General features: G+C 52.5%; 1 protein-coding gene across 3 annotated transcripts in view; it reads left to right on the top strand.

Annotated features, from left to right (window-relative positions):
* The window catches only part of SPTBN2 (spectrin beta, non-erythrocytic 2), a 40,536-nt gene extending 23,498 nt beyond the window's left edge, over positions 1 to 17,038 (top strand). For 2 of the 3 annotated variants that reach the window (XM_040256408.1, XM_040256409.1), the window contains exons 15-37: positions 1,050 to 1,187; positions 1,753 to 2,509; positions 3,104 to 3,306; positions 3,851 to 3,941; positions 4,180 to 4,326; positions 6,527 to 6,790; positions 8,213 to 8,437; positions 8,731 to 8,820; positions 9,321 to 9,581; positions 9,661 to 9,791; positions 10,046 to 10,250; positions 10,847 to 11,221; positions 12,092 to 12,336; positions 12,432 to 12,570; positions 13,014 to 13,098; positions 13,370 to 13,566; positions 13,901 to 14,043; positions 14,133 to 14,193; positions 14,277 to 14,327; positions 14,509 to 14,729; positions 15,218 to 15,391; positions 15,823 to 15,865; positions 16,183 to 17,036. In XM_040256408.1, coding sequence (XP_040112342.1) covers positions 1,050 to 1,187; positions 1,753 to 2,509; positions 3,104 to 3,306; positions 3,851 to 3,941; positions 4,180 to 4,326; positions 6,527 to 6,790; positions 8,213 to 8,437; positions 8,731 to 8,820; positions 9,321 to 9,581; positions 9,661 to 9,791; positions 10,046 to 10,250; positions 10,847 to 11,221; positions 12,092 to 12,336; positions 12,432 to 12,570; positions 13,014 to 13,098; positions 13,370 to 13,566; positions 13,901 to 14,043; positions 14,133 to 14,193; positions 14,277 to 14,327; positions 14,509 to 14,729; positions 15,218 to 15,391; positions 15,823 to 15,865; positions 16,183 to 16,416 — 4,480 coding nt within the window. In that variant the 3' untranslated portion in view covers positions 16,417 to 17,036. Of the gene's footprint in view, positions 1 to 1,049; positions 1,188 to 1,752; positions 2,510 to 3,103; positions 3,307 to 3,850; positions 3,942 to 4,179; positions 4,327 to 6,526; positions 6,791 to 8,212; positions 8,438 to 8,730; positions 8,821 to 9,320; positions 9,582 to 9,660; positions 9,792 to 10,045; positions 10,251 to 10,846; positions 11,222 to 12,091; positions 12,337 to 12,431; positions 12,571 to 13,013; positions 13,099 to 13,369; positions 13,567 to 13,900; positions 14,044 to 14,132; positions 14,194 to 14,276; positions 14,328 to 14,508; positions 14,730 to 15,217; positions 15,392 to 15,822; positions 15,866 to 16,182 lie in introns of all 3 variants that reach the window. The other variant, XM_040256407.1, reaches the window with a different exon arrangement.
* The last annotated feature ends 7,141 nt before the right edge of the window (positions 17,039 to 24,179 follow it).

Below are 24,179 nucleotides of genomic sequence, written 5' to 3'. Positions count from 1 at the left end.
CAGGAACGTAGAAGTCTGTGATATGAGTAAATTGTTTTATCACTTATGTGCAGACTTAAAATAGCTAAGGCTTTGAAGTTATAAGCCTTTTAGACAGAAACACGGATTAATCTCTCATAAAGTAGCTTTATTTACAGAATAAGAAATCTTAAAATTTAGAAAGCATGTTTTTCTCATAGAATCACCCACAATACCATTATCAGTTAAAACAAAATTAGGAATTCCTTGATGTCATCTACTACTCAAACTGTATTCAGATTTTCTGGTGGTTTTTAAAATATAATGAAAGATTTTTTTTCTTGTTGTTTTCAACATATCCCTTGACAGGAGTCAGGAAAGTACCACCCCTGTGTCAATTTGAGCCTCTGCCTGTTTTTGTAAATAAAGCTTTATCGGAACATGGCCATACCCATTCATTTACATATCATCCGTGTGTCTGCCTTAGCATTAAAACAGCCTGGCTGAATACATGTGAGAAAGATCAAATGGTTCACCAAAACTAAAATATTTACTTCCTGACCCAGGGATCAAAGCTGGGTCTCTAGCATTGCAGCAGATTCCTTACCATCTGAGCCACCAGGAAAGCCCCCAAATATTTACTATCTGACCCATTTGCAGAATCTGCTCTAGGAAAATATGAAATGTTTCTGGGGAAAGATACACTTCACATATTTATCACTTAAATTTTTTTTAGTTGTCCATCTTTTAACACATATTAGTAAGGTGGGACCCAGGTAGGCAGCTAAGGGGTAAGTCCCAGGAGGAATAAGGGAGCTTGTGCTGAAGGGTGAGGTCCACTGCTAGGGATTAGTTTGACTTGTTGTCCAGCTGTTCCTGACCTTTAATTTTCACCATGTTTTTGAGCAGTTCTAGAGGTGACAGTTTTTCTAGTTGATTAGTGGGGGCGGGGGCTGTAAACCACAGGGAAGGGATGCAGAGCCCCCTATAAGTAAGCCTCATGTTGACAGAGAGGAGTTCTCTGTCCTTATGGAGGCGGCCCAGCGCACCGCTGCCTCCTGCCACTCACCTCCAGCTCTTCCACCCATCAGGTTTGAGACCCTGGAGCCTGAAATGAATGCACTTGCTGTGCGAATTACTGCTGTGAATGACATCGCAGAACAGTTGCTGAAGGCCAACCCACCAGGGAAGGACAGCATTGTCAACACCCAGAAGCAGCTCAACCACAGGTGGGGTGAGAAAGGATGCTGCTTACAGGATGGCAGCCAGAAGGGAGCTCGGTAGAGATGAGATGGAGGCTAAAGACGAGGAGAGAAAGCCATCTGGAATATGTCCAGGGGAAGGGGGCTGGTGATGGAAGAGATGGAAATGGGTTAAAAGTTGCCTGGGGCCTCCCTGGCGGCTCAGTGGTAAAGAATTCACCTGCCTATACAGGAGATGTGGGTTCGATCCCTGGGTCAGGAAGATCCCCTGGAGAAAGAAATGGCAACCCACTCCGGTATTCTTGCCTGGGAAGTCCCATGGGCTGGGGAGCCTGGCAGGCGATAGTCCATAGGGTCACAAAGAGCCAGACATGACAGTGATTAGACAGCAACACCAAAAAAAGGTCGTTTGAAGAGGCCGAGGCCTGGACTAGGGGCAGACAAGGAGTTGAGAGCAGACGAGTGGGGAGCAGCCTCTGCAAACAGCAGATGGTAGCATAAATCAAGGGAGAGAGAAGCAGGAAGAGGCTGTAGAATATACCTGGACAGGGCAGGGAAGCTGAGCAACTCCAGACACCCCCTCGGCCCTCAGGTGGCAGCAGTTTCGGTCCCTGGCGGACGGCAAGAAGGCAGCCCTGACGTCAGCCCTGAGCATCCAGAACTACCACTTAGAGTGCACGGAGACACAAGCTTGGATGAGAGAAAAGACCAAGGTCATCGAGTCCACCCAGGGCCTGGGTAACGACCTGGCCGGTGTGCTGGCGCTGCAGCGCAAGCTGGCTGGCACTGAGCGGGACCTGGAGGCCATCGCCGCCCGGGTGGGCGAACTGACTCGAGAGGCAAATGCCCTGGCTGCTGGCCACCCTGCCCAAGCCCCTGCCATCAACGCCCGGCTTGGAGAGGTGCAGGCCGGCTGGGAGGACCTCAGGGCCACCATGCGGCGACGAGAGGAGTCGCTGGGTGAGGCGCGGCGGCTGCAGGACTTCCTGCGCAGCTTGGATGACTTCCAGGCCTGGCTCGGCCGCACGCAGACCTCCGTGGCCTCTGAAGAAGGACCAGCCACCCTACCTGAAGCCGAGGCCCTCCTGGCCCAACACGCAGCCTTGCGGGGAGAGGTGGAACGGGCCCGGAGTGAGTACAGCCGGCTGCGGGCCGTGGGTGAGGAGGTGACCCGGGACCAAGCTGATCCCCAGTGCCTCTTCCTGCGGCAGCGACTGGAAGCGCTGGGAACTGGCTGGGAGGAGCTGGGCCGCATGTGGGAGAGCCGGCAAGGCCGCCTGGCCCAGGCCCACGGCTTCCAGGGCTTCCTGCGGGATGCTCGCCAGGCCGAAGGTGTACTTAGCAGTCAGGTAAGAGTCCGGGGGGCAACGTCCCAACCAGGAAGAAGTGGGAAATAGGGGTCAGGGGGATGTGACGGAGTGATGGATGGGGAGAGAAATGGCAGCAGGTGGAATAGCTGAGCAAACAGGATGGGCAGGGGGAACATGACCAAAAGGGTGAGGGACTTCCCTGGCAGTTCAGTGGTTAAGACTCTGCACTTTTGCTGCAAGGGGCATAGGTCTGATCCTTGGTCTGGAAAGTTCCACATGCCATGAGGTGTGGCCCCCCCCCCCCAAAAAAAAAAAGGAATGAAAAAAAAGAGAGAGATGTAAATGTAACTTGACCAAACTGACATAAAAAATAGAAAACCTAGCTTGTCGTAACTATTAAGAAAATGTAAACAGCAGCTATAAATAAGATGGGGCAGGATTTGGAGCATTAAAGGCACTCCAGCCCAGCTCCCTTTTAACCTTCTGAGACTTCCACATAATCAGCACCATCCCTCTGTCTCTGAGCCAGAGTCTCCTGCCCCAGCCCGGGCAGCGTCTGTGTCTCAGATGGCTGCCCTTCAGAGGTTCCTTCTGGGAAGCTGGGCAGTGAGCTCAGTGTCTCCCCTCCCACAGGAATATGTCTTGTCTCACACGGAGATGCCAGGGACCCTCCAGGCAGCCGATGCCACCATTAAAAAACTGGAAGACTTCATGAGCACCATGGATGCCAACGGTGAGCGGATCCGTGGTCTTCTGGAAGCTGGACGCCAGCTGGTATCGGAAGGCAATGTCCATGCTGAGAAGATCCAGGAGAAGGCAGACTCGGTGGAGAGGAGGTACGGTGAGGATGATGGGCAGCTGGGGGGCCCTAAAAGGAACCAAGTGAAAACAGGATGAACACAGATAGGGGGCAGGAGCTGACCAAACCTAGAGAAGGAAGAACCAAGTGGTTGCAGAGCTTCTGGGTGAAGAAGTTCTGTCTCCCTAACACTGGAGTGAAATGAAGCCCCCTAAGGTGGCTAGACACTGGGCCTCAGGATTCCTGGGTTGTCACGTGGTTCTCCTGGAAGGTATTGTCCCCATAGGAGGAGGACCGAAAGCATCTTGGTTAGACAGAACAGGGGTTCCCAACCTCCAGGATCTAATGCCTGATGATCTGAGGTGCAGCAACGCAATAATAATAGAAATAAAGTGCGCAGGAAATGTAACGTGTTTAAATCATCCCCAAACCATCCCCCGCCCCCACCCAGGTCCGTGGGAAAAAAACTGTCTTTCACAAAAACAATCCCTGGTGCCAAAAATGGTTGGGGACTGCTGAATTAGAGGGTCGTAACCCTTTCAGAGCAAGTTCAAGGGCTCCACAAAGGCCTGTCATTACAGACACAAGAAGAACCAGGAAGCAGTGCAGCAGCTTTTGGGCCGTCTTCGGGACAACCGAGAGCAGCAGCACTTCCTACAAGACTGTCACGAGGTGGAGCTGCCTGCCCCCGTGTCACCTCTGACACTCCCTGGCCACCCCTTGCCCACAGCACTCTTGCTCTCTGAGCCTAGAATCAGGCCCCTGCAGTGTGAGCTGAGCAAGTGAACCCTTGCCTGGCTTCTCCCCTGTCCCCCAGCTCCCCAATGCACCCTCACCCCTTCCGGCCTCAAGCTTCCCTCCCTCTGAAATGCTCTCTGCCCTCCTCCATCCCCGCTCCCGCCCTGGCCAGCTGAAGCTCTGGATTGACGAGAAGATGCTGACGGCACAGGACGTGTCCTACGACGAGGCCCGCAACCTGCACACCAAGTGGCAGAAGCACCAGGCGTTCATGGCCGAGCTGGCTGCCAATAAAGACTGGCTGGACAAGGTGGACAAGGTGAGTGAGGGGATGGCAGCAGCAAAAAGGGAGTGTCCGGGGCCTCCTCCCGTCAGCATCCCAGCCACCGAGCAGGGGAGGGTCCCGGCTTCAGGATCGGGCTTAGAGATCATGGAGCCCTAGGAGCCAAACCTCCAAGGTCTGGAGGACAAATGTCTTAGGCCTATGGGCCAGTGACTCCAAAACTTTGAAAAAGGACAAATCAGCAGGGAGCCAGCCTGCAGCTTGGGCTTCCTACGTGGCACTAGTAGTAAAGAATCCGCCTGCCAATGCAAGAGACATGAGAGACACAGGTTCCATCCCTGGGTCAGGAAGATCCCCTGGAGGAGGGCACAGCAACCCACTCCAGTAGTCTTGCCTGGAGAATCCCATGGACAGTGGAGCCTGGTGGCCTGTAGTCCATAGGATCACAAAGAGTCAGACACTACGTGGCCTGCAGCTTTGAGTCAGCATGATATCTATTTGTGGTCCAGAAGAGGATGATACACTTCAACAGGGTCAGCAAACTTCTGTAAAAGGGGCAGGCGGTAAATATTTTAGTTTCTGCTGCAACTGCTCGACTCCACCAGTGTCACAAAGCAGCAAAGAGAATACATAGATGAATGAGTGCAGCTGAGTTCCAATAAAACTTTATTTATAAAGACAAGTGGTGGGCCAGATTTGGCTCTTGGGCCATGGTTTGTCAACTGTGCTTTAGAGTCTTGCTTTCCTGGCACTTGGTCTCCACACCCAGCTCTTCCTCAAGAGCTGAGCACAGGTAAAACTTAATTTCTACTCAGCAAGTATTCCTGGACAACATCCTGTGTGCTCAGCGCTCTGCTAGGTACTGCAAGGTACACAAAAAGACGCTTTCCTTCCCTCAAGGGCGTGACGGTTGGGAAGAGGAAGAGACCAGTGTGAATCTAGCTTCTTCATTTGTTTAGCAAATATTTACTTGGTGCTAGGCCTAGTGCAAGGCCTGGTGTTAGCCACTGAGTGGGGAACAAAGGTGATTCCACTGCAGGCTCCACCCTCATGACGCTGGAGCCAGGATCTGAGACGTGTACGTAAACTGCTAAATTCAACCTAAAGCAGAACATAAGGAATGTAATCAGAGAGAGATGTGGGAATCCTAGAAGCAGGAGCCTGCAGGGAAGTTCACGAAGGATGGGTAGAATTTGTACAGGCAGAGATGTTGGGGGAAAGATGTTTCTTGGTAGAGAAATCGGAAACCAGGGGTGTGGACGTGGGGCGCCTGTATGGGGGCAAGGATGCAAGTCCTTTTGGCAGGAGCACAGGATGTGTGAAGGGGCTATGGAGGTGAAAGTGGGCTGGGACATGAAAAACCCCGATCACCACATAAGGACTGCACAAGAGCGTTGTGCTGAGGGTTGGTGAAGTTACCCAGCTGAGCTTGGCTCTGGCGCTCTTCATCCTGGCAGCATATGGAAAACAGCCTGAAGGCAGTGTCTCAGTTCTGTTTACCGAGTAACAAGGCTTCCAGCACAAGCCACTTCCGTGGGAGGTGATCCAGGGAAGCCAGTAAGGGGTGGGGAGACGAGGTGGAGAAGGGAAGGCGGTCAGCGAAGGGTTCACTACCATGCCAGTGACCCCAGGGGGCACCTGGCGCTCAGTCCTCATGGGACACCTGGGGCGTCATGTGGAACAGACGTAGTTATCCCAGCCAAAGCAAGCGTGCCTGGTATTCATCCACCAATTTCCTGTCACTGGTTGAGGGCTGCTTTGGGGGGGCAGTAACTCCTTGGCACATCTAGGCCGCCTGGCATGCAGACCACACCATGCTGCCCTCACCTTTCCAGAAACCAAAGTCCCCAAGCAGAAATGATGGGAGTGGGGAAACCAGGTGAGACACGCTCGGTGAAGGGTGATGAGCTGAGAAATGTGGAAGGATGGCCAGTGACACGTGACCGTGTGCAGTGTGCCACTGGGAACCACAAGCACCACGGGACCCTGGAACTCACAATAAGGAGAGAGTGCAATGGCCTCTGAACCAAGACAAGGTCTGACCTTGAAGAAGGCAGGAGGGTTTACTCAGCAGCGAGGGTAGGGACGTTTAGGAAGCTTGGAGAACACCCGAGAACTTGGTGTGGTTGCCCTCACTTCATGTCTCTGCTGTCCTTTGGATCTCTTTCTGCTATTGGCCCGTGAAGTTCAGTGGCATCTAATTCTGACACTGACCCCTTCCTTGTCGCACACCCAGGAAGGGCGGGAGCTGACTCTGGAAAAGCCGGAGCTGAAAGCTCTGGTGTGGGAGAAGCTGGAGGACCTGCACCGGCGCTGGGACGAGCTGGAGACCACCACCCAGGCCAAAGCCCGCAGCCTCTTTGATGCCAACCGAGCTGAGCTGTTTGCCCAGAGCTGCTCCGCCCTGGAGAGCTGGCTGGAGAGCCTGCAGGCCCAGCTGCACTCGGATGACTACGGCAAGGACCTCACCAGTGTCAACATCCTGCTCAAGAAGCAGCAGGTATGCCGTGGGCCTTTGGTGGGGCTGGTGAACGGCAAAAGAGGAGATGGGAGTCAGTAGCTCTTGAGATTCACGAGGTCATTCCCAGGCCTCACAGACAACATCTTAACTGGCATCTCTCAAAGCAATTTCCATGGGTCACCAGTGTTGGAATCTCTAGGAATGTGTGTCAGTCAGAGTAAAGTTGGGAGAAGGACAGCACATTCTAACTTGAACAAGGAAATTTTAGGGGAAAGAACTCTTAATTAATAAAAGGTGGTTACCTCCCAATGAGGTAAAAAGAACTCCAAAGCAAAGGTCAGAAAAAAACTTTTCTGTAAATGACCAAATGATATTGGGTTGGCCAAAAAGTTCGTCCTGCTTTTTCTAAGATGTTTTGGGAAAATCCAAACAAATCCAGTATTTTGAGTTTTAAGGGTCATACAGTCTCTGTTGGATGAGATGGTTAGATGGCATCACTGACTCAGTGGACATGAACTTAAGCAAACCCTGGAGATGGTGAAGGATAGGGAAGCCCAGCGTGCTGCAGTCCATGGGGTCGCAAAGAGTCAGACACGACTTAGTGATTGAACAACAACAACAAAAGTCTCTGTCGTAACTGTTCAACTCTGTCCTTGTAGGGTAAAAGCAGCCACAGGTGATGTGTAAAAGAATAGTGTGGTGTGTGCCAATAAAACTTTATTTACAAAAACAGGCAGGGGACAGGGTTCGCTGATCCCTGCTCTAATTAATACAGGGATAGCAAATGTAGGGAAGAGCTATGTCCCTAGGACTGGGGAGGGGGTCCCCAGGAAGGACTGAGATGCCCTCCCCCTACCCCAAGGCTGAGTTTCAGACCTTATTGGAGAAGGCACAGGCCTGCTGGATGGCGTAGAAATTTGGCGGGGTATCACAAACCAGAGAGGTCTGAAGCTGGCAGGCCAAAGCTGGACGGCATGGCACTGGGATGCCAGCAAAACTTGCTGTAGGGTAAGAACCACCGGGTCTCCTATACTTCATGCTATAGGAGCTAGAAGAAAAACAGGCTGGAACCATAAATAGAAGCCCATGCCTCACCTTTTCTTAGTGGTGTCCCTCCAGCGCCCTCTATGGACAAGTCCTAGTACTGCACCAGCTGACCAAGGAAAAATCTTTTCAGGGTCAGGTTCCAAGACTCAAAATGGGCAAAGGTGTACTTGAAACTGAGATGGATTGGAGAAGACCAAGAGACTATAAGTTGATTACTGGCACAAATATCACACCCCCTGGATTCTTAGATATATTGAAGTTTGAGATCCATAGATGCAGGCCGGGAAGAGATACTCTCCCTAGGTTGAGCTGTACTGATATGAATTCATGATCAGCTTGATATAGACTAGTGTCTCCGCTGACTTTGAAGGTGGAAGCACGGTGCTAACATCTGCTTCCTCTTCTGGTCGGCAGATGCTGGAAAGGGAGATGGCTGTGCGAGAGAAGGAGGTGGAGGCGATCCAGGCGCAGGCAAAAGCGCTGGCCCAGGAAGATCAGGGTGCGGGGGAGGTGGAGAGGACCTCGAGGGCAGTGGAGGAGAAGTTCAGGGCCCTGTGCCAGCCCATGGAGGAGCGCTGCCGGCGCCTGCAGGCCTCCCGCGAGCAGCACCAGTTCCACCGGGACGTGGAGGATGAGATCGTGAGTCTCCGGAACCTGGGACCGGGTTAGAGTCTCCATCGGGGTAAAAGGCCCCCTGCCTTTGGCTTTGTCTCCTTGCTGGGTGATGGGGGTGGGTGCCAGCAGGGCTCTGTTGTTTCTTCCCTTGGGCATTGGAAGTCAACCCTCTAGCAACACCCAGGGATACCCTCTAGGCCCCTTGCCCCCAGAACCAGAGCCCTGGAAAACCTTCCACCGAGAACCCCTTCCCAGCCAACCCCTGGCTCTTACTTTGCCCTCTGGACCTCCACGGACCCCTCCTCTTTCTCATCCAGTTGTGGGTGACGGAGCGGCTACCCATGGCTAGCTCCATGGAACACGGCAAGGACCTGCCCAGTGTCCAGCTCCTCATGAAGAAGAACCAGGTGAGGCAGAGCCTAAAGGCAAAAGAAGGGGTCCCAAGAGCCTCCCCAGACTTGAATGTTTGTTTGTTTGTTTGGCTGCCCTGGGGTCTTAGTTGCAACTTTTAGTTGCAGTATGTAGGATCTAGTTCCCTGACCAGGGATTGAACCCAGGCGCCCTGCATCAGGAGCACTGAGGCTTAGCCACAGGACCACCAGGGAAGTCCGAAAAGTTTGTTTTCTTGAGACCTGGGGTTTCCTTGGCTGCCCCTGATGCTGGGCATAATCCGAGACTTCAGTGGGTCCCCTTTCCTCGCCTCAGGAGGATGGGTTCCCCTAGTAGTAGATCCTGTAGATTGAAGGGGCACCTTCGTCACATCCTTGGGCCAGAAAAGAGGGGAAGTGAAGAGAACTCAGGAAGGACGAGAAGCAGAAGTTTGAAGGGGGGGCTTGTGTGGAGTAAGTGTAGGGTGAGAGGGTTCCCTCAGCAAGCCTTGCAGCATCTCCTCTGTTGCTGCGGACAGACGCTGCAGAAGGAGATCCAGGGCCACGAGCCCCGGATTGCGGACCTGACGGAGCGGCAGCGCACTCTGGGCGCGGCAGCAGCAGGCCCTGAGCTGGCGGAGCTCCAGGAAATGTGGAAGCGCCTGGGCCACGAGCTGGAGCTGCGAGGGAAGCGACTGGAGGAGGCCCTGCGGGCCCAGCAGTTCTACCGCGATGCCGCAGAGGCTGAGGCCTGGATGGGCGAGCAGGAGTTACACATGATGGGCCAGGAGAAGGCCAAGGTGAGAGCCGGGGCAGAGCTCAGGCTGTGTCTTTCCTCCCCCGACCCTTACCCCCTGCTGCCCCTGTCCCCTTCCCCAGGACGAGCTGAGCGCCCAGGCGGAGGTGAAGAAGCATCAGGTATTGGAACAAGCCCTGGCCGACTATGCCCAGACCATCCACCAGCTGGCAGCCAGCAGCCAAGACATGACTGACCATGAGCATCCAGAGAGGCGAGTACAGCAGGCAGCAAAGGGGCCAGTCCCCGGGGCTCTGGGGGGGAGGGGTGGGGAGGAGGGGGAGGGGGAGTGGGCAGCCAGGTTCAGGAAGGCCAGGATACTGCAGAGCCTTCTGACCTGTGTGTGTACAGAACCATCTAGAAAGCTGGGGAAGCGGGGATATGTCAAGTCGTTGGGGGGCCAAGAGGGCCAGGACTCCACGGGCTAGGCCAGGGGTCAGAGCGGTGCGTCCTCTCCACGCCTCGCAGCACCCGGCTGTCGATCCGCCAAGCCCAGGTGGACAAGCTGTACGCCGGCCTGAAGGAGCTGGCGGGTGAGCGGCGGGAGCGTCTGCAGGAGCACCTCCGGCTGTGCCAGCTGCGCCGGGAGCTGGACGACCTGGAGCAGTGGATCCAGGAGCGCGAGGTGGTGGCCGCCTCGCACGAGCTGGGCCAGGACTACGAGCACGTGACTGTGAGTGCAGGGAGGACGGCAGCCACACGTGCCCTTCTGGGGGGAGGGCGCTTCCGGGGGGAGGGCGCTTCCGGGGGGACGGGCTAGCGACTCGTCCTGGGTGGAGCCCCAAGGGGCAGGGGTGCAAGACCAGGGGGTGCAGACGCTGTTCATTGAGTTTCGAGGTATTTCGTTCAAAAAGTTGTGCAGAGAGGAGGAGGCAGGACTGCACATAGACGTGGGCAAGAGGAGAGTGACCAGTCACTCTTTTCCAACAGAACTCAGCAGTATAGGGGGTGTGAGGTTCCTCTCCATGGTTTGGGGGTGGGGGTTTGAACCCTCACTGGTGCAGAAATATAGACCGTACTTAGGGTATCCTTGTCAGAAGACTAAAGGTTCCAAGCACCCCTTTACTGGGGGCTGGAGGCTGGGGGCATCCGTCAAATGCAGGGTCAGTGGATACCAGTTGCTTTTGCTCACCAACTTGGCGCTACTGAAGTGGCCCAGGGCAAGAAGTGGGTTTTCAGTGTGAAAGGACTTGCCCCCCGCCGCCCCCGAGGTAGGTACCACTCCCTCCAACCTCACAGCATTGTCCGGGCAACGGCTTCCTCCACCAGATGCTCCGGGACAAATTCCGCGAGTTCTCGCGGGACACGAGCACCATCGGCCAGGAGCGCGTGGATGGCGCCAATGCACTGGCCAATGGGCTCATCGCCGGGGGCCACGCCGCCCGGGCCACGGTGGCCGAGTGGAAGGACAGCCTCAACGAGGCCTGGGCTGACCTGCTGGAGCTGCTGGACACGCGGGGCCAGGTGCTGGCGGCCGCACACGAGCTGCAGCGCTTCCTGCACGGGGCGCGCCAAGCACTGGCGCGCGTGCAGCACAAGCAGCAGCAGCTTCCCGACGGGACCGGCCGGGACCTCAATGCCGCCGAGGCCCTGCAGCGCCGACACTGTGCCTTCGAGCACGACATCCAGGCCCTCAGCGCCCAGGTCTGACCCAAGTGTGGGTGGGGGCGACAGTGTCTTAGAGAACACTTGGTGTGGAATGTGGCGGGGGTACTGGAGGGTGGGCATGCCCTGCAGGGCCACATAGGGATGCGCTTAGAATGCTTCCAGGGAACCATCTCTGGCCAGGGGACATCTAGCTACCATGTCCACACCTGGAGTGACAAGGCTCTTTGAGGGCCCGTGACATTTTCTTTTTTAAAATTTATTTTTATTTTTGGCTGCACTGGGTCTTTGTTGCTGCGTGCAGGCTTTCTCTAGTTGTGGCAAGTGGGGGCTGCTCTTCGTTGCAGAGCACGGCGTGTGGGACCTTCCCAGACCAGGGGTGGAACCCAGGTCCCCTGCATTGGCAGGTGGATTCTTAACCACCGGGGAAGTCCGGGCCCATGACATTTTCAAATGGTTCCAGGAGCTAGAAGATTCTTCCCTTTGTACTAAAATCCATCTGTTGCTCCCACTCAGGCATTAGCCCCACAAAAAATAAGCATAGGTCCTTCCTCTAGCCATTTAAACCCAGGAGGGCCCCCCTCACCCAAGTCCCTTCTTCAGGCTGAAAATCTTCTTCTAGCAATCTCTGAGGTCCTCCACGTGCTGGACAGGCTTCTGAAAGCTCAACCAGCTAGTGGCCCTTTTAAAGCGTTGACCCCCAGGCTAAGCCCAGGCTCCCCAGTAGGGCTGACTCTGAGTACCAGCCCCCATCTTTCCCAGTGGCCCCCTCACCCCCATCCCACCCCTCCCCCTGCTTCCCCAGCTGGTGAACTGGGCAGGAGGTGAAGAGCAGAGGTCAGGGCCGAGGGGGGCCGCAGCCCCTCGGAGTCTCCCGCCTTGCCTGAACTTTGACCCGGGCCCCTGCAGGTCCAGCACGTGCAGGACGACGGCCACCGGCTCCAGAAGGCCTACGCCGGCGACAAGGCCGAGGAGATCGGCCGCCACATGCAGGCCGTGGCCGAGGCCTGGGCACAGCTTCAGGGGAGCTCCGCTGCCCGCCGCCAGCTGCTGCTGGACACCACGGACAAGTTCCGCTTCTTCAAGGCCGTCCGGGAGCTGATGCTGTGGATGGACGGGGTGAACCTGCAGATGGACGCCCAGGAGCGGCCCCGGTGAGACCCACGGTGCCTGGTGGTCTCCAAGGGCTGTGGGTTCGTGGCTGGGAGAGGGTGGTGGGCAGCCGGTGATGTGGTCTCTGTGCCCCCAGGGACGTGTCTTCCGCAGACCTGGTCATCAAGAACCACCAAGGCATCAAGGCCGAGATTGAGGCCAGGGCCGACCGCTTCTCCTCCTGTGTCGACATGGGGCAGGGGCTGCTGGCCAGGAGCCACTACGCGGCAGAGGAGGTGGGTGAGGCCTGGGCAGAGCTGGTCACCCTCATCGGGGAGGCCTGAATGCTAGGTTCTCCTTGGAGTCTTCCTGCTTCTTCTCATTCTTGCTGTGCTGAAACCTTTCACCGTGCCCTCAGGGTTGTTCAGGGATTTCCCCATTTGATTTTTCTGTCTGCCTCTTGAAATAAAAAAACCACCAGTGAGGACTTACTATACGGCACGTGGAATTCTGGTCAATGTTGTGTGGTGACCTGGATAGGAGGGGGGTTGGGTGGAGAATGGATACACGTGTATGTGTGGCTGAGTCCCTTTGCTGTTCACCCAAAACTGCCACAACACTGTTCATCAGCTATACCCCAATACAAAATAAACAGTTAAAAAAAAGATATCATTAGTAAGACCCTCAGGGGCCCTGGAAAGGCCCTGCTGAGTGCTAATTCCCATTCCTACCTCCCCAGATCTCAGAGAAGCTGTCACAGCTTCAGGCACGGCGTCAAGAGACAGCTGACAAGTGGCAGGAGAAGATGGACTGGCTGCAGCTCGGTGAGCCGCTGTAGAAAACCAATCGGGGGCTCTGGGCCCTGGGGGGCGCACCAGGGGCCCTTGTACCCTGTAGTTTCCAGAGTAGGTGAGACCAGGAATCCTGGGCGTGGAACCCAAGACCCCTGCCCCGGACATGCCTGGCTCTGCCCTGAGCTCCTGCCCTGGGGTGGTGTCCTTCTCGGTGGCCCTGTTCCCAAAGCTGCTGTAGCCCTAGCGCCCTGCCGTTGCCCACTCTGACTTGCCACCTCTCTGCAACCCGAACCCCCTGCAGTTTTGGAGGTGCTGGTGTTTGGGAGAGACGCAGGTGTGGCGGAGGCTTGGCTGTGTAGTCAGGAACCGCTGGTGCGAAGCGCTGAGCTGGGCTGCACGGTCGATGAAGTCGAGAGCCTCATCAAGCGGCACGAGGCCTTCCAGAAGTCCGCGGTGGCCTGGGAGGAGCGGTTCAGCGCACTGGAGAAGCTCACGGCGGTGAGGGCAACCAGGACCCCAGGAACACTGGCCCCCTCCCTCTGCCCCAGGCCCTGCACACTCTCCTGCATGAAGAGGACATTTCTCCTCTTCCCATTACTCCAGGCTCTCCTAGATGTGAGCTGAAGGTACCCTGTGGTCACCTCACCTCTGGGAGCCATCATTTTCCCTGAGTGCCACTAAGAGACAGCATCTCCCCCACGGCTCCTCATCCCCACCTTCTTCTGGTTTTCTCTTCTCCATCCTTCCTGTTTCGTCAGACCAGAGCTGAGACACTTCAGCTTTCCCCAACGCCCTGGACCTTCTATGTTCTGACCTCAGAATTTCTTGGCAGCTGGAGGAACAGGAGAAGGAGCGGAAAAGAAAGAGGGAGGAAGAGGAACGGAGGAAGCTGCCCCCTCCTCCAGAACCCCCGGCCAGTCCACCCGAAGGGCACCTGGTGGACAGCCACACAGCCCCTGCTGCTCCCCGGGACGGGTGAGAGCTGGGCCACCTGGGGGAGGAAAAGGAGTCTGAGCCAGAGCCACCCCACCACTTAGCGTTCTCTGTCGCCCCTGCCGTTCCAGAGCGCACCCCCGCCTGCCGGCCAGTGTGAACGGCGTCTGCACAGATGCAGAGGGCCCCCAGGTGAGTCCTCCCATCCGAGCACCCTGTCAGAATCTTAACCCCTCCCCGTCTCGTGTCTGCTTAACAGCGTCTTGTCCTTGCAGCCCCTGATGGAACAGCAGAGACTTGAGCAGGGAGGCCTCCCAGAAGGGCCTGTGAGTTACTCCTGGGGGTGTGGGTGTTGATAACTAGGAGATAAGGGACGCAAAGGGGTGTGAGCCGGGTGGTGGGGACACTGGGGTCAGGAGAGGGCAGAGACTCACAGGAAACATGGGGGTGGGAAGACCCGCTCCTGGACTTCAAGCTTCACACCCTTCAAGCCAGATGTCTCCACAGGGGTCCGGTGCTGGGGACGAGGCCAACGGGCCACGGGGAGAGAAGCAGGCCCGGACACGGGGCCCGACCCCTCCGATAATGCCCCAGAGCAGGTCATCTGAGTCCGCCCGGGTTGCCACCTTGCCCACTCGAGGCCCAGAGCTCTCTGCCCAGGAACAGATGGAGGGGCTGCTGTGCCGCAAACAGGAGATGGAGGCCTTTGGCAAGAAGGCTGCCAACAGGTACTGGGTCTGGCCGCGCAGCGAGGAGGCCCCTTCGGCTCCTGGTTCTAGACAGGCTTGCCCAGAACCTCTTCGTAGATTGGGGGAAGGGGTAGGACTCAGGAGCAGTGTGGGGCCTCGGTGGGGGCGGGAGGGCTGGGAAACTATAAACAAGATGGGCCTAAGGTGGCACTAGTGTTAAAGAACCCGCCTGCCAATGCAGGAGACATGAGAGAGGTGGGTTCGATCCCTGGGTCAGGAAGATCCCCTGGAGGAGGGCACGGCAACCCACTCCAGTATTCTTGCCTGGAGAATCCCCTTGGACAGAGGCACCTGGTGGGCTATAGTCCATAGGGTCGCAAAGAGACACGACTGAAGCAGCTTAGCAATGAGAGGAGTGGCCTGGGAGTCCTGGGACCACCAGGCTGCTCCCAGGATGGCTGGCCCGTCAAAGGCTGGTCAGGCACCTGCGTTTCCTCCTCACCTGCACCACGTTCCCCACCCCCCAGGTCATGGCAGAACGTGTACTGTGTCCTGCGGCGCGGGAGCCTTGGCTTTTACAAGGATGCAAAGGCAGCCAGTGCAGGAGTGCCGTACCACGGAGAAGTGCCTGTCAGCCTGGCCAGGGCCCAGGGCAGCGTGGCCTTTGATTATCGAAAGCGCAAGCATGTCTTCAAGCTGGGGTAGGAATGGACAGGAGGGAGGCTCCCAGTGATACAGACGCGAGGGCACTGGGCCAGGCGTTTGGGAACAGCAACATCGACGAGGGAGAGGCGGGGGCTCTGGTTGTGCTCACACACAGGGTAGCGGGAGACAAGCTGAGCAGTATCCTGCAGGGGAGAGTTGTTGGCACCGCCCTGTCTCCGGGTCCTTTGGGCCTGCCCCTGCCTGCCCTCCGCCCGGGGGCGGAAGTAAGCGTGCCCTTGTCCTCGGCAGCCAATCAGGAAGGAGCTGCTTTGGCCCCACCCCCGGTCCTGAGACTTGTGCAGAAAGGGTCTAGACAGCTGGCTCTGAACATCTGGGCCCGTTCTCCCGTCTGGTCTCTGGGCGATAAGGCCGTCTCGCTGGCCGGTCAGTCTCAGCTCTGCCCTGAGTTTTCTCTCTTTCCCAACAGCTTACAAGATGGGAAGGAATATCTGTTCCAGGCCAAGGATGAGGTGAGCTATCCCCTTCCCCCGTGCCCCCTTTCCTCCGTGCTGCCTTGGAGCCATTCAGATGTACTCTTTATTTCCTCACCTCTCTCATTTTGTTTGTCTGAAGTGTCTCCTTTGATTTCGGACAACCCACGCTGTGCCAACTGGATGTTTGTGAAGGCTGCACCAAAACATGTTTCCTCCCTTAAAGGGGTCTTTTTCTCCAGACAGATGGGGCAGGCATCTCTGCCTCTTCTCTTACCCTTCCCCACTGAGCGCGAGCCACAGCGCCAGGAGCGCAGCCTCCAAGCTGACCAGGTGTCTTTCTGCACCCCGTGCAGGCAGAGATGAGCTCGTGGCTGAGGGTGGTGAATGCAGCCATCGCCACTGCGTCCTCTGCCTCCGGAGAGCCTGAAGAGCCAGCGGTGCCCAGTGCCACACGAGGCATGACCCGGGCCATGACCATGCCCCCGGTGTCACCGGCCGGGGCTGAGGGACCTGTTGTGCTTCGCAGCAAGGATGGCAGAGAACGAGAGCGAGAAAAGCGCTTCAGCTTCTTCAAGAAGAACAAGTAGTTGGGGGCAAGACTCCCAAGCCAGCTCCCTCCCTCTGTCCAGGAAACTGCCAGGGACCGTGGACAAGGATCACCCTTTTGTCAGGACAACTGCCTGCTGCTAGGGTCTGTTGCCAAGGTCAACCCATCACCAGGAACTGTCTCTGGGGACAAGTCAGTGTTCCCAAAGGCAACCCTTCTTTTCTGCTATTTAATTCTAGACTGGTGGTGGGGCCCAGGCAACCCCCAATTCCACTCCTCCCCTTCCCCTCTTTCCCCAGCCTTATGCGTCTGTCCCCACCACGGGCGCAGGCAGTGCCACACCCTCTACGAGGCCATATGGGGAATGGCTCCCCTGCCTAGGGTCGTTCTCCCACCACAGCTGGGGCACGCCATCCAGTCCTCGCCCCTGGGGACCAGCCAGGAACCTCTCAGAGCGGAAGCAGGACCTGGGGGCTAGATTGCCAGATGACGGGTCAGAAACTCCGAAGCTGCCCCTTCCCATCCTCCCTCGTCCTCTGACTCAAGCAGCCTCTCCATCTCCGGCAACTCTCGACAGCTTCCAAGTGTGAGTTGTCTGGGGCCAATCACAGCCTTGAGTCTGGCCAAGGAGGTGATTAAACAGCTCAGCTTCTCTTACTGCCTCTGGGTGTCTTTGATTTCCTGACCACAAACCTCTCTAGCCGTGCCCAAGTTCTTCCCTCTGGCCCGGATCTCCTGTGTGTCAGGTGTCCACCAGCATCCAAGCCCACCAAGAACCACATTATTCTGTGAGCCTCCCTACCATGGTCTCATTTCCCCATGGTAATAACCTCCACTTTGCTGGGTTAACCAATGTCAAGCCTGTTTTTAGACCAGAGAAGATCCCCATGACATTAACAAGCAGTATTCATGTTAGAAGGCAGTGAAGGACTGCTGCTATGGTGCACAACTTTCTTCACTCATGATTCTCCCAACTGTTTTAAAAAATGGAAGGCGGGGGACTTCCCTAGTGGGTCAGTAGCGAAGACGCCATGCTCCCCATGCATGGGGCCTGGGTTTGGTCCCTGGTTAGGGAACTAGATCCCATATACTGCAACAAAGATTGAATATCCCATGTGTCACAATTAAGACCTAGCAAAGCCAAATAAGTAAATATTAAAAAAAAAAAAAAAAAGGGAAGGCAGTAGAGCCCTGTCACAACCTAGTATCAGCCACGGCTTAGCCTGACAGTGGAAAGTGGAGCATACAGGCAGTGATTACTGGCCCCACCTTCTGTCTCAATGGAGAGGACCCCAATAAGGGGGCAAGGGAGTTCAGGTTCTCAATCCACTGACCAATAGAAGGATATCACTCTGGGAAGCCATGAGGCACATCCTAAGTGCATAAACAAAAACACAGGAAAATGTATTCTAGATCCAGTGAGGTATTAAAGTAGATGACTTTCCCCGTTGTCTCTGGCTCGGCCACTGAGGGTTTCAGGGCAATAGTATTTGCCTTGGCCTTCTATAGGAAAAGCTTTGCTCTTTCATTGTTTCCCATCCATATACAACCAACCATTTTCAGGGCTCCGAGATCTTTCCAGGAAAGCAGCCCCATCGTTAGCATAGTAGGGCAAGGGCCCTAGCTGAGCAGACCCTCCCATCAGCCATGATAAAGACAGGGTCAGGTGTGTGCAGGCCCAGAAAATTCCCAAACATGAGCTGTAGTAGATCAAACAGCTCACGGAATAATTACCACTTTCTCTCAAGAAGAGCAGACTCAGTACTTCAAAGCAGACATGTGATAACATAACTGGAACAATCTGTTGTGAGACATCAGCACTACACGGACACCTTTTGTTCTCCAGGTATAACTGTGAGATCTCCACTGTAGGAAGAGAAAGTCACACACTGTGGGGTGCTCAGGGAGTCTGGGTGGATGCACTCCTTGGTGGCAAGCCTGGGCATTGGGATAGAAAGCAATAATTGGAGATTTTAGAAGGAAAAAAATGTGTATTAGGGTGAAAAAACAGTGGAGAAATTAGCGTTTTAACTCGTAAACAGGGCAGCCAAGTGAAGCAGTCCTGCAGAATGCAGTCAGACATAGTGAGTAGAGATGTAATAAAAATATGGTTTGAGCGTTTACATACACGAATCCTTAAGGACAGGACATAGAAGAGGATAAGCATAAAGTCAGGAAGTTAAGTCTCGTAAGGGAGACACCTTCGGAAACGAGTGGACGAAAGTTCCAGGAAGGATGAGAGAATGGGATGGAGCAGTGATGGATATGAGGCAGATTAGAGCACAAAAATACAATAATGCAGGCTCCACGAATCAATGGGGAAATAGGGACAGACGAAAATGGATTAATTATTTAGAGGAAAATGTTTGCATTCTTACCTAACCCCACTTCCAAGGACAAACTCGAGATCTGTGCTGACCAGTGCGGCAGGCTCGAGGCACGTGCAGCCACTGAGCATGTGAAATCTGGCTAGTCCGACTGAGGTGTGCTGTAAGTGTAGAATGCTTTCTGGATTTTGAAGACTGAAAAGGAAAAAAGAATTTAAAACATCTCAATAATTTGTATTTGATGATACGTTGCAATATTTTAGCTATATTGGATCTCAAAAATATTAAAGTCAATTTCAACTGTTTCCTTTTGTTTCTTAAATGTGTTTACTAGAAAATTTTGTATATGTTTCTCACATTATATTTCTATTTGGATAGCATTGCTCTAAATGGACTACAGACCTGAATGTAAAAGATAAAAACATTAATGTTAATAGAAGAAAATGCAGGCGAATATACTTAAGACCCAAGGGGACAGAAAAAGGCCATTCTGTACAAAACTTCAAAAGCACACACTTTAAGGCAAAAATTGATTGTCAATCACGTAAACAAATTAAGGATTTCTGTTCAATGAAGGACTCCATGGACAAAATTAATAATTTGGTAGGATGAGAGAAGATACTTGAAACTGACCTCTGGTGACCTCAGCCTGCAGCAGCTTGGAGTGGGGCTTGGGTTCCCAGCCAGAGACTGAGGCTGGGTTGCAGTGCTGAGAGCACCAAATCCTAGCCACTAGACCAATGGTCAGTGACAAGGGTCCTGGCCCTTCAGCTTTGCAGAAAAGAATTCCCACAAAGACAGAAAGTAATGAAAAAGGTAACGTGTTTCTATTAGGAGGAAAGGGGGTACAATACATGGCAGAAAGCGAAGAACTAAAGAGCCTCTTGATGAAAGTGAAAGGTGAGAGTGAAAAAGTTGGCTTAAAACTTAATATTCAAATAACGAAGATCATGGTATCCGCTCCCATCACTTCATGGCAAATAGATGGGGAAACAATGGAGATAATGATAGACTTTATTTTCTTGGGCTCTAAAATCACTGCAGATGGTGACTGCAGCCATAAAATTAAAAGACGCTTGCTCCTTGGAAGAAAAGCTATGACCAACCTAGACAGCATATTAAAAAGCAGAGACATTATTCTGCCAGCAAAGGTCTGTCTAGTCAAAGCTATGGTTTGTCCAGTAGTCATGTATGGATGTGAGAGCTGGACTATAAAGAAAGCTGAGTGCCAAAGAATTGATGCTTTTGAATTGTGGTGTTGGAGAAGACTCTTGAGAGTCCCTTGGACTGCAAGGAGATCCAACCAGTCCATCCTAAAAGAAATGAATTCTGAATATTCATTGGAAGGACTGATGCTGAAGCTGAAGCTCCAATACCTTGGCCACCTGGTGTGAATAACTGACTCATTGGAAAAGACCCTGATGCTGGGAAAGATCGAAGGCGGGAGGAGAAGGGGATGACAGAGGGTGAGATGGTTTGATGGCATCACTGATTTGATGGACATGAGTTTGAGTAAGCTCCATAACTCAGTAACCCTAGCTTGAGTAAGTTGGTGACGAACAGAGAAGCCTCCTGTGCTGCAGTCCATGGAATCGCAAAGAATCGGACACAATTGAGCAACTGAACTGACTGAATTGGACACACAGATGGACTCAGAGAGCATGTTGCCGAGTTGCATCCTTGTGGCAGTTTGAATTACTTTTATGGGGCATTTCTTTCAGATTTCCTTTGGTCAATCATTCTGATTTGCCTGGTTCACAGTCCACATTTTGTACATCTCAGGATCCTCCCATGGATTCTACCATAAAGGCGTGTGGGTAGAGCATCCCTTGACATCACTCCCCTTTGACCTCCAAGGAGCCTTTCTGCATGTGTGTGGTCATAGAGGTCGCCTGTCTTCGAGAATCAGAAACATGTGGTCTGGTCAGGGCCCAGCCTTCTCCCTTAATTGTCCTGCTAGTCTTGTCTTGGAGTTTCAGTCCACAGGGAATGAATCCCCTATCACTTTATTATGGAGAGATCCATCTACCTCCTGCCTCAAAACCAATAAGAGATTAATATCTAGAATAGACAAGAAAATCCTGCAAATCAGCAACAAAAAAGAGACTATAACCTGACAAGAAACATGGGGAAAAGATATAGACAGGAAAGTTCGGTTCGGTTCAGTTCAGTTGCTTAGTCGTGTCCAACTCTCCGCGACCCCATGAATTGCAGCACTCCAGGCCTCCCTGTCCATCACCAACTCCCGGAGTTCACTCAGATTCATGTCCATCGAGTCAGTAATGCTATCCAGCCATCTCATCCTCTGTCGTCCCCTTCTCCTCCTGCCCCTGATCCCTCCCAGCATCAGAGTCTTTTCCAATGAGTCAACTCTTCGAATGAGGTGGTCAACGTATTGGAGTTTCAGCTTTAGCATCATTCCTTCCAAAGAAATCCCAGGGTTGATCTCCTTCAGAATGGACTGGTTGGATCTCCTTGCAGTCCAAGGGACTCTTAAGAGTCTTCTCCAACACCACAGTTCAAAAGCATCAATTCTTCAGCGCTCAGCTGTCTTCACAGTCCAACTCTCACATCCATACATGACCACTGGAAAAACCATAGCCTTGATTAGACGGGCCTTTGTTGGCAAAGTAATGTCTCTGCTTTTGAATATGCCACCTAGGTTGGTCATAACTTTCCTTCCAAGGAGTAAGTGTCTTTTAATTTCATGGCTGCAGTCACCATCTGCAGTGATTTAAAGTTAGAGAGGAGTAAACCTCCCAAACTTAAGAGAAACAAGAGATGTTTAGGATCATTAGTAATGAGAGAAATGCAAAGTAAAGCAACAATGATATACCATTTTATACCTGGCAAAAATTAGAAAACTGGATAATGTCAAACACTGGCAGAGACACTGAGATGCAGGATCCCTCGGGTGGGAGGTAGACTGGTTTCCAGAGGACAATCTGACACTACTTGGTCAGGTTAGTTCTGAGACAGTCATGGGGTCTGGGACCTTTTGCTGCAGTGCTACAGTGCTTGTGCCTGGATACAACTCTCCTCAGATGACACTAAAAATAACTGCGTGCATGCGCAATTTGGGCAAATTCTGGACCAAAGATACAAAGAGACCAAAAAACACAACTGCCACTTTTGAGGTGCCTGAAGCAAAAAGCAAAAGCAGGCTACTGTGCATGCTCCCTGCACTCACCACCACCTAAGGAGGGGGCAAAACACCTAAGCCACCCCTCCAACCCAACCCCTGGACACACCCCTACCCTCACCCCATATAAAGAACAAGCTTGCGCCTCCTTGGGGAGCAAGCCAGCAAGGGGACCTGTTTGTTCTGACTTCCCCCCTGCTGCAACAGGGGCCCCAGTAGAGTCTTGCCTGAATTTCTTGTCTGGCCTCTGATCAATTGCTATTGACTGAAGAAAGCCAAGAACCCTGGTTGGTAACAATTTAATGTATACCCTATGACTCAGCAACCCAGAAATTCCATCCCAGTCCTAACTCCCCTCAAATTTTCACACCAATCCATTAGGGTACACATAATTAACATAAGGATGTCAACTGCAAGCTTATTTATAACAAGAATAAGGAGTTAGAGGCGACCTGAGTGTCCTATGCTGGGAGATAGATAAAATATGGTGGCTGCACATTGTGGAGTATTGCTCAGCAGTTAGATGCCACACAATAACTTAGGGCTTCCCTGGTGGCTCAGTGGTAAAGAATCTGCCTGCCAATGAGGGAGACGTGGGTTTGATCCCTCGGTTGGGAGGATCCCCTTGGAGAAGGAAGTGGTAACCTGCTCCAGTATTCTTGCCTGGAAAATCCCATGTACAGAGAAGCTTGGTGGGCTACAGGCCACGGGGTTGCAAGAGTCAGACACAGGACTTACTGACTAAACAACAAGAACTACATAGCGCTTAGTGAAAAAAGTAAGAAACAATGAGCTATAGAACACAATTTACACAAACATCTGCATAAATTAATTTACCCAAATAACATTTACCCAAATGAACAAGCGTAGACTTTGTTTAGATCCATATTAGGAGAAACCAGATGTAAAAACAGATACTTGGGACAATCCAGTAGAAATTTAAATACAAATATCACATGATATTAGCATCGCATAGAGCTGATTTTTTAGAGGCAGTTAGTGAGAAACTTATAGGTGAAACAACACTATGACTGGAATTTGCCTTAAAAAAAACTCTAGCCCCAATGCACACACACAAAGCAAAGGGGCTGCATGAAATAAGATGAGCAAATGTTAATAATTGTCAAAGCTGAGTAAGGGGCCCAGAAGATTTCATAATATTCTTTATTTGTGCCTTTTTGAAAATGTCCACAATGAAACATTTTTTGTAATGGAAAAAGCAAATGTGCATTAAAAAAACATGTCTTACAGAAGACAAACTTATAGTTACCAAAGAGGAAGATAGGGGAGGGAAAATTAGGAGTTCGGGAATAGCAGATGCAAACTACTATATATAAAATAGACAAACAACAAGGTTCTAAGGTATAGCACAGGTGATTATATTTAATATCTTGTAGGGACTTTCCTGATGGTGCAGTGATTGAGATTCTGAGCTTCCAATGAGGGGGCCTGGGTTCCATTCCTGGTCAGGGAACAAGATCCTACATGCTGCAACTAAACGTTTCCATGCCCCAACTAAAAAGATCCTTCATGCCACAACTAAGACAAATAAATAAAGAGCTAGTAATAACCTATGATGGAAAAGAATATGAAAATGAGTATATGTATATGTACAACTGAATCACTTTGCTGTACACCAGAAACTAACACGACTTGGTAAATATACTTCAATTAAAATATATATATATCTTGCAAGAACACAAAATAATACATTCTAAATTCATTTAACAGTTGCCTATGAGGGCTTCCCTTGTGGCTCAGCTGTAAAGAATCTGCCTGCAATGTGGGAGACCTGGCTTTGATCCCTGAGTTGGGAAGATCCCCTGGAGAAGGGAACGGCTACCCATTTCAGTATTCTAGCCTGGAGAATTCCATGGACTATGGTTGCAAAGAGTCGGACACGACTGAGCGACTTGCATTTTCAAAAAGTGAGGGAAAGGGAAGGGGAGGTAAAAGGGAATAGATAAGAATAGGGAAATAGATGGGGGAGAAGATAGAATGGTATGGTCAGAGCTATGAGGAGAAACAGTCTAAAAACACAGGAGAAAAGATGGTGAACGAACGAAAAATTTTAGAGGGGTGCAAACTGTTAAAAGGATATTAGTTCTGGTAACCTCAGAAAACTTGTGCAACTGGAGAGGAAGATAGAACCCAAAACACAGGCATAAAGGTGGGCAACAGCAGGTTCACAATGTTTGCAAAAATCCATCCTGTAACACTGGGAAGAAATCCAAGTTAGAAAAATTAATAGCAAAGATAAGTAAAAACTATTTCAGAAATGGGCAAAGGGGTCCCTCGCTGGAGTTTTAAAAGTCTGACTATAGAGAGAAACTG

This window comes from Oryx dammah, unplaced genomic scaffold (genome assembly GCF_014754425.2).
Source record: "Oryx dammah isolate SB20612 unplaced genomic scaffold, SCBI_Odam_1.1 HiC_scaffold_15, whole genome shotgun sequence".
NCBI classification, from domain to species: Eukaryota; Metazoa; Chordata; class Mammalia; order Artiodactyla; family Bovidae; genus Oryx; species Oryx dammah.
The sequence above is the reverse complement of the archived record's forward strand: the minus strand, read 5'-3'. Positions and strand labels throughout refer to the sequence as shown.